The following is a 10,131-nucleotide window of genomic DNA, read 5'->3' as shown; positions in this document are numbered from 1 at the left end:
CGTGTGTGTCAATATGTTTGTGTGTGTCAGTCTGTGTATGGGAGGTGTGTGTGTGTGTGTGTTTCAACGTGTGTGCGTGTGTCAATCAATTTGTGTGTATGTGTGTCAATCTGTGTATGGGAGGGGTGTGTGTGTGTGTGTGAAGGGGCATACCCTGATCAAAATCCGGGGGGGGGGGGGGAGGCACTACTTTTTATAAACAAATGAAACACTATACAAATTAAACCCTGGGATGTGTATGCTATTTTCTGGAGTAAAAAAAAAAAGTTAGATTATCAGGGGGGCACCGGATCTTATGGGCATGCGGTCAAAACGGTCCTAGGATAAAACAGCCCTAACATGTTGGTCAAAATGGCCAAAGCAAGAAAACAAAAACGGCCAAAGGAAATTGTTTCCTGTTTGTGTAGGCTTACCCCAATTTGCGACGAATTCACCCCAACACGAATTGAATTGGGTCATGTCAGATCTAGGCATTACTACTGAAAATAGATGTTATCCAGTGGATTCTGAGCATTTTAAATTCTTTTTTCTTTTTTTTCAAACTGTCATTTTAAAGCCATAATCTCTAGTGCAGTTATATTTTAAAGCTATATATGCTCTCCAACATACTTATCATAGGCTATATAATGAAACTATTACAATAGATCATCCACTTCATTTTGTTTTCTCCATGGCACGTCATTCACGAAGAAAGGAATGTTTTATTTTTTAACGACGTACTCAACACATTTTAATTATGGTTATTTGGCTTTGGACATGGTAAGATGAGAAAACCCGCTTCCACCATGCAATGTGTACTCTTTCCTATTAGAAGCAAGGGATCTTTTATATGTGCATCCCAAAAACAGCATAGAACATACTTCGGCTGGAACGAAAAAAAGCCCAATGGGCCAATCGATGGGACTCGATCGCGCATCAGCAGGATGCTTTACCACTGGACTACGTCATGCCTCCCGCCATTCACGATTTATATAGCACGAAAAGTAAAGTTTGTTTTATTTAACGACGCCACTAGAGCACATTGATTTTTTATCTTATAATCGGCTATTGGACGTCAAATATGTGGTCATTTTGACACTGTTTTGAAGAGGAAACCCGCTGTCGCCACATAGGCTACTCTTTTTTCGACAGGCAGCAAGGGATCTTTTATTTGCGCTTCCCACAGGCAGGATAGCACAAACCATGGCCTTTGTTGAACCAGTTATGGATTACTGGTCGGTGCAAGTGGTTTACACCTACCCATTAAGCCTTACGGAGCACTCACTCAGGGTTTGGAGTCGGTATCTGGATTAAAAATCCCATGCCTCGACTGGGATCCGAACCCCAGTACCTACCAGCCTGTAGTCCGATGGCGTAACCACTGCGCCACCGAGGCCGTTATATATAGCACGAAGTAATTCTTCAGTACAACAGAAAGAAAGAAGTGTTTTATTTAACGACGCACTCAACACATTTTATTTACGGTTATATGGCGTCAGACATATGGTTCAGGACCACACAGGTTTTGAGAGGAAACCCGCTGTCGCCACTACATGAGCTACTCTTCCGATAGGCAGCAAGGGATATTTTATTTGCGCTTCCCACAGGCAGGATAGCACAAACCATGGCCTTTGTTGAACCAGTTATGGATCACTGGTCGGTGCAAGTGGTTTACACCTACCCTTTGAGCCTTGCGGAGCACTCACTCAGGGTTTGGAGTCGGTATCTGGATTAAAAATCCCATGCCTCGACTGGGATCCGAACCTCAGTACCTACCAGCCTGTAGACCGATGGCGTAACCACTGCGCCACCGAGGCCGGTATATATAGCACGAAGTAATTCTTCAGTACAACAGAAAGAAAGAAGTGTTTTATTTAACGACGCACTCAACACATTTTATTTACGGTTATATGGCGTCAGACATATGGTTCGGTCCACACAGGTTTTGAGAGGAAACCCGCTGTCGCCACTACATGAGCTACTCTTCCGATAGGCAGCAAGGGATCTTTTATTTGCGCTTCCCACAGGCAGGATAGCACAAACCATGGCCTTTGTTGAACCAGTTATGGATCACTGGTCGGTGCAAGTGGTTTACACCTACCCTTTGAGCCTTGCGGAGCACTCACTCAGGGTTTGGAGTCGGTATCTGGATTAAAAATCCCATGCCTCGACTGGGATCCGAACCCAGTACCTACCAGCCTGTAGACCGATGGCCTGCCACGACGCCACCGAGGCCGGTCTCAGTACAACAGTCACATATAGATATATTGAATAATAGCGCTATACCTTAAATAACACTTAAATAACGTACACGTTGAAAGAAAGACATGTTTTATTTAACGGCGCACTCAACACATTTTATTTACTGTTATATGGCGTCAGACATATGGTTAAGGACCACGCATATTGAGAGAAAGAAAGAAATGTTTTATTTAACGACGCACTCAACACATTTTATTTACGGTTATATGGCGTCAGACCACACAGATTTTGAGAGGAAACCCGCTGTCGCCACTACATGGGCTACTCTTTCCGATTAGCAGCAGGGGATCTATTATTTGCGCTTCCCACAGGCAGGATAGCACAAACCATGGCCTTTGTTGAACCAGTTATGGATCACTGGTCGGTGCAAGTGGTTTGGAGTCGGTATTTGGATTAAAAATCCCATGCCTCGACTGGGATCCGAACACAGTACCTACCAGCCTGTAGACCGATGGCCTAACCACGACGCCACCGAGGCCGGTCATATATTGAGAGAGGAAACCCGCTGTCGCCACTTCATGGGCTACTCTTTCCGATTAGCAGCAAGGGATCTTTTATATGCACCATCCCACAGACAGGATAGTACATACCACGGCCTTTCATATACCAGTCGTGAATGAGAAATAGCCCAATGGGCCCACCGATGGGGATCGATTCCACACCGACCGCGCATCGAGCGAGCGCTGTAGCACTGGGCTACGTCCCATCCTCGTACACGTTGATTACTTAACATACAATTACGGATTTGCAGTTAACTCACTGCTAATGGGGTGGGGGGGGGGGGGGGACGTAGCCCAGTGGTAAAGCGCTCGCTTGATGCGCGGTCGGTTTAGGATCGATCCCCGTCGGTGACTCCATTGGACGATTTCTTGTTCCAACAAGTGCTCTACAACTGGTGTAACAAAGGCCGTGGTATGTACTATCCTGTATATGGGATGGTGCACATAAAATTCCCCTTACTGCTAATCGAAAAAGAGTAGCCCATGAAGTGGCGACAGTGGCTTTTCTCTCTCTATATCTATATGGTCCTTAACCATATTATGTCTGACGCCATATACCGTAAATAAAATGTGTTGAATGCGTCGTTAACTAAAACATTTCCTTTCCTTCACTGCTAAAGGACACTAGCCCACACCGATTATAGCCTTAGGTTATTAATAGCACTGAACAAACACACTATTATTTTGTTGTTTTATTAGCGCGACGTGTTGCACAAGTTTCACGGCCGGGACCGATCGTCCATGAAACTGAGTGAGACCAGAACAACTTGAAGCTTTTGTCCCTCCGGACATTCAAAGCCGCTTGTCACAAGTGCACTGGTTCAAAGTTCACATTATCATCGCAGTCAGCTAAGTTCCATAATAATAATCTCGTGGCCTGTGCTAAAAATAGCGGCAGCCAATAGCATGACATTACATTATCGCCATTATTGCTCCGAGCATGTGTGTACACTGCGATATTTAGCGCTAGCCTAGTTTCGCGATTTTATCTAACCATCTTGTTTCGAGGCAAAGGGTCGACGTTTTATATAAATGTGAACACTTCAAGATGTTACCACGGGTGTATTCGCCAGAGACTGTAAAAGTGTACTTGAAAAGGATAAAACAAGCGCAGACGAGTGAACTAAACTTGAATAGCATTCTCGACCAAGAAACCAGGGCGCTAATATCGACACACAGAGAAGCACTGTGCTGTTCGGCGGAGCTAATTCTCTTCCCTTTATTGACCGCCGTAGCTGGCTGCATGGGAGCAGACGCTAGTATCGTCGTAGACAAGGCTAAAGGATGGACCGAGAGACCAATCTTGTGGATTTGCGTAGCGGGCAGACGTGGAGACAAAAAGTCGCCAGCGCTATCAAGAATTAAAGAGGCAGTGATCGGGTTAGAAAAAGAAATGTGTGCACTGCACAAAGCGCAGAATATTAGTATTACCGGTGATAAGGAAACAGCCACACGTCCACGTCTTTTGATTGACGAGGAAAACCTACTAACGGTGGGCGAAACTTTGAAGAACATTGAAACGCGGGAAAACAAAGTTAGTTTGATTGGAATGTTTGACAGTTTTGGGACCTTTCTTAGAGGAGTTGGTACTATGAAGGACAGTCCATTTTTGGATCCTCAGAATTTGTTGAAACTGTACAACCCCAGTGATATATCTAGTCAAACTGAAAATTCGAAATCATTCCATCATTCGATTCATTTTAACTTCATTGGCATGATAACAGCTGTTGATGCGGCAGGTTTGTTAGACATGTTCGACGCAGACGGCCTCAGTGATCGTCTGCTAGTGATGTGTCCAAAAGACCCGGGAATCATTCAAACGGCGGGTGGCGATGTGGACGGAAGCACGGATTCAACGGGCACCAAACCGACACTGCAGATGATTTTGTCTGGAATAAAGAATTACCATCAAGTCCAAAAGGTTGCATACACTTTTCGCGAAGATGGCAGAAAAGAATTTAATAGGTAACGGAAATAAAATGTTGACCTTAGACCTAATTTCTTTTTCTCCTTCTTCTGATTGCTTTTCCTCTTCCTTTCTTCTTCCTTATATTTATTTCAAATCGGAGCTAGATGTAGTTCAGTAGTCGAGTGCACACATGATGGTGACGACGAGCGATGTGTCGTAGTATCAATCCTCAATAAATCCATTGGGATATTTTTTTTTTTTTACTTTTAGTCGGTGTTCCACAACTGGTATGTCAACACTGATGGTAAGTCACTATAAAATGTACGGCGGCGACTTTTAACTGTAAATAACCCTTCCGTTTTAATCTAGGTAGTTTTACACATCCCAGGTAGTTAGTGCCTCACGTATGCTTTTCATTTCAAAGTCCGTTGTATATATACGTTTCTGTCAATGGGAAAATGCATATATATATATATATATATATATATATATATATATATATATATATAAAATAAAAGATTAATTGTTGCTATTAATTTTCCTGTCCTGAACGGAGACGCCAGCGTGGACCAACACCTGCGCTCATGATAGGCGTATGCTACAACAGCTAGGCGTATGCTACAACAGCTAGGCGTATGCTACAACAGCTTGCTCTGAATGTGCACGTTAATCCCTATGACCTGACCTGACCTGCTATTCATTCAACCGGCCTGAGTGGTTTCGTGGTTAAGCCGTAGGACATAAGGCTGGTAGGTACTGGGTTTGCAGCCCTGTACCGGCTCCCAGCCAGAGCGAGGTTTTACGACTCGATGAGTGTCGCTGTGTAATACCACTATACCGACTTCTCTCTCACTAATGATAAATCAACTGTCCTCGACAGACAGCCCGCCGAGCCCAGATAGCTGAGGTGTGTGCGCCCAGGACAGCGTGATTGAACCTTAATTGGATTTAAGCACAAAAATAAGTTGTAATGAATAAATACTATTTATTAGCAGCAGCCTGTGTGGCGACAGCAGAGGAATCTCACTATATAGATCAGAGCCGTAGTTTAAAATGTGCTTATGTGACGTGAAACAAATAACCTTTTCTCCTTTCTGCATAAGATTTATGATTCCATGAATTAACAAGCTTTCTATCACCTTTAATACACATTGTCCCCATTATGTCTTAGCTTGTGGTAGATGGCATTTCTTCCGATGTCAAATATCAAAGGAGCCTGTCCTACTCGTAAAGGGCGGGATGTAACCCAGTGATACTTCTACGAATTTGTTCGATACACTGTCGGTCTAGGATCGATCCCCGCCGGTGGACCGATGGGCCATTTCTCGTTACAGCCAGTGTTTCACAAATGGTGTAACAAAGGCCATGGTATGTACTAACTTGTCTAGGATGGTGCATGTAAAATATCCCTTGCTGCTAATCAAAGAGTAGCCCATGAAGTGGCGACAGCGGGTTTCCTGTCTCAATATCTGTGTGATCCGTAACCTGACGCCATATAACCGTAAATAAAATGTGTTGAGTGCGTTAAATAAAACATTTCTTTTTTTTTCCTTCCTACTCGTAAATTATCTAATATTACATGTCGTTTTACTACACGAATAAATAATCCGACCAGCTTAAAGTTATGTATTGGTGATTACTGGTTTTAGCTTCTAATAAGCCTAGCAATATACTAGTATTAGGTGTAAGTACATGTACTTCGTGGAAGTAATTTAAAATGGCCAGTGTTATTTTAAAATGGAACTGACAGCCGGTGTGAACTGTTATGCATGATTGTTGTAAAACTTCAATTTTGTATCTTTGGTTTTTAAATGTTAAAATTCTAAAATGTGAAGTGATATCTTTAGTTATGAAAACTGAATGCAAACGTTTCAATAATTCCTGCAGTGTTGATTTATATATTGTTTAAACTTTCAGTTGCCTTGCTGAACTGGATCTGTGGCAACAGAGGTATACGAACGACGAAAGGCGTCGAGGAACTATCGCCAAGACACCTGGACAGCTTGCCCGCCTCTCTGCCACCCTGACCGCTCTGAACAACGGAATAGAGATGTCTTCGAGCGGAGGGACATCACACGTGTTGCCATCGTCTTTGATGACGGCAGACGTTGTCAAGTCTGCACATCAGATTCTGGTGCATCTTGTTCAGCAAAAGATGGCGCTTCTGCCCGACACGGAAGGTCTGACCGAGGACAGCGAGTGGGACGACTACAGAGTAGAAGTGAACGATTCTTTCATAGACTCCCATAGAGTGTTCAACATACCAGCAGCTGGGCCACAGTCGACAGAGCACATTGGTAACACTCGGCTTTCCAATGACAACACTCCCAGTGTAAGACGTGCGAGATCGTCTTTAAAACAAAATTTAGGAAGAAATAAAACAATGAGTGATGAAAGATATGCCCAGTTTTCCAACGCATGTGATAGATATGCAAATATTCCGGTGTCCACTTCGTTTGAGTCTGATGGTGGATCGACAGTGTATTGCGGACAAGGTCTTTCCAAGCGCCATCATGTTCCGGGTGTTCACGAAGTGGTTGTACAAAAAAAGCAATGTCAAGAAACTGTGCATTCCAATCAAAGTGATATGAAGCTTCCCCTGGAAGAGAAATCTGTATCTCTTGAAGCTTTCTGCAGTCAGAATTCCTCTGCAGAGGTGATGATTCTTACCGAGGACAACGAAATAGCGTCGGTCCCTGATACAAGAAAGAGGCGTAATGTCTCCAACGACCGTAAGATCATCATGAGTGACAATAACAGTACGGAAATGGACGAAGTGTCGCAATCACCTAAAAGCGAGACTCCTTCAGTGTCCGAGGATGCAGCCTCTGGTTCTGCCCCGCATAGTCAGGCTATGACAGTGCAAGACTGTCAGGATCAAAAAGGTCTTGTGACATATGAACAGTTATCTAATGGTGGAAGCATAGACCGCAGTTTGTTTCTGCATGGGGTTTTCCAGATTAAGACTCCGGCCAAGGATATTTCCGAACTGTCTGATGACGAACTGGTAGATTACTGCGCGCGCAAGATGAGGAAGCTTTTGCTGTTGCCAGGGATGGTGGTTGGTGCTGCGACCATCTGTCAAAAACGACTGTTTCCGCCAGTTCCAAAAGAAATGCGTTTGGAGCATCCAAGGACGACCCATCCCGTGTGGGCGGCTATCGAGTACCTCAAACGATTGACTAAACTTGACCTGGGCGAGTTGGTACACCCCATTTACAGATTCCAGTCTATATACTTTCGGAAGATCAGGCTGGAGTACATGACACCGAGGGCCAAGGGATATCTAAAGAAGCTGTTCGTGACGGACGAAGAATACGAACAGTCGTATCCCAAGTTCGATGACAGCTACTGCTCTTCGTTCACTCTAGTCGAAGATGACATTACAATTAACAAAACGCCTGGCAAATGTTTGACCTACATCTACAACGTAACAGAGTGACACTAAAAGGGTGTATCAAGCTTATATACTGAATATTTTAGGAAGGGGTGGCGCGTGGTTTTTGAGTCTTCAAGGCGTACGAGGCAAAAGGATGGGAGGTGGATGTGGGGACGGTGTTTGAGGACATAGGTGCAAAACTGACAATCTTTATGTAGTGAAACCTGTTTTGTCAAAAGGCACGCATTCTTGCCCCCCCCCCCCCCCCCCCCCCCACACACCTCCCATATAATCATCTAACCCCGTATATGTGTTCGAGTGACTACTAAAGGCTGTTTATGAGGATCTTGGGGATCTCTCGTGTTTCGGTTTGTATTAAAGGGACATTTCTAAGTTCGCTGCATTGTAAGATGTTGTTGACTGATAAAATAGTTCTACGATTAAACTTACATATTAAATATATTTTCTTGTTTAGAATATCTGTCTGTATATTCAATGTGGGTTTTTTAGGAAATAAAGTAAAAGTTAATCTAGTACAAATATTAGAACGATGAGAAACACGTTTAATATACAGCCACTAATATTTCATGCAGAAAAATATATTTGATATGTAATTACAATCGATAAAAAGTCTCTGTTAATCAATAACATCTTAAAAATTGCAGCAAATTCAGGAATGTCCCTTTAATTATATTGCCTTTTTTTGTACAGATTTTTTTTATATTTTGGACACACTGCTGTTTTTGTCCTTTTGATCATAAGAAATTGTTTTAGGTCATCAAGGAATTGGCCTTAGGAGGGCGTCGGAGATGGTCAGTAAGTAATGGTGTATACGTATCTGTGTAGGAAAGGGACCAAGTGTATTTGTATTTATTGTTGTCTTATACCAAACGAAACCCCGTAGGCAATACTACTAAACATAAGGTATATAGCTAAACATATTATATACAATATATCACCCACATTGTTATCCATAAATATGAATACATGTTGCACAAAGTGTTAACTGAAGAAAGTGGAACATTTCATGGCTCGTTTTCGATATAACAGGATAGTTTTAGTTTCGCACAAAACTGAAAGCACAAGGCTACTTTATACTGTAGTACTGAATAAAATAAAATTGCATATATTGATTTTCCAAATAAAACGTGTCTTTGTCGCATTTATTACCAACGGCAGGACATGTAATATTACTGCGTTATCAAACTTTTACCCAGCCGGATGTTATTTAGTATAATGCTACCTTATAAAAACCAAGTCGTGATTCCTGGAGTGTGCACAATACTAGTATATGTATTCCAAAACTAACTGTTTCTATTGTTGCATAGCGACACTGTTACATACAGAGCTTTTGTATAAGTGTACATTTATTTAAAAAGATGTGTACAATTCAATAATTATATTGAGATGATTGATGTTCAAATATGTATATACATGTCTGTGTGTGTGTGTGTGTATATATATATATATATATATGTATATTCTGTTATTTCTTTTTTTAAGAAGTTGCAATAAAATTGTACAATATACAAACTGCTGTTATACTGATTACTTTGATATTAGTCGAAAGTGGCTTAACTTCCTGCCGAACATTCAGTCCGGTTAGCTACAAATTCTGCCGGAACGAATCAAAACCTGTCGAACCAAACATGATCATAAAGTATTTAGTTTGTTTTGTTTAACGACACCACTGGAGCATATTGATTAATTAATCATCGGCTAGTTCATCTACAGAGTTTCCTACAGTGATTTAAAACCTAGCATTAATAAAATGTATATTTTCGACTTCGTAAGATTAGAACGGCGCAGTTGCGAACGAACGTTTGTCAAGCCACTCCTGGGAAATTGGCAGTCTTCCTAGATAGACAGTGCTGGAATGATGAAGAGTTGGTCGTGTGAAGTGTTCGAATCGGCCATACATATTAAAGGGACATTCCTGAGTTCGCTGCATTGTAAGATGTTGCTGACTAAAAAATATTTCTACGATTAAACTTACATATTAAATATATTTTCTTGTTTAGAATATCAGTGTCTGTATATTCAATGTGTTTCTGGTCATCTTAATGTTTGTAAGAAGCCCAAACTGGATTTTGTCTTCAAAA

The 10,131-nt window shown here is 42.1% G+C and overlaps 1 protein-coding gene across 1 annotated transcript; it reads left to right on the top strand.

Moving 5' to 3' along the window:
• The first annotated feature begins 3,699 nt into the window (after nt 1-3,699).
• On the top strand, nt 3,700-8,521 carry LOC121392138. Its single transcript, XM_041523499.1, has 2 exons — nt 3,700-4,706; nt 6,568-8,521. The coding sequence occupies exons 1-2, from the start codon at nt 3,790-3,792 to the stop codon at nt 8,090-8,092; spliced, it is 2,442 nt and encodes an 813-aa protein (XP_041379433.1). The 5' UTR covers nt 3,700-3,789; the 3' UTR covers nt 8,093-8,521.
• Nucleotides 8,522-10,131: the final 1,610 nt, after the last annotated feature.

Source organism: Gigantopelta aegis, chromosome 3 (genome assembly GCF_016097555.1).
Source record: "Gigantopelta aegis isolate Gae_Host chromosome 3, Gae_host_genome, whole genome shotgun sequence".
In the NCBI taxonomy this organism is placed as follows: Eukaryota; Metazoa; Mollusca; class Gastropoda; order Neomphalida; family Peltospiridae; genus Gigantopelta; species Gigantopelta aegis.
This window is presented reverse-complemented; position numbering and strand designations above follow the sequence as displayed.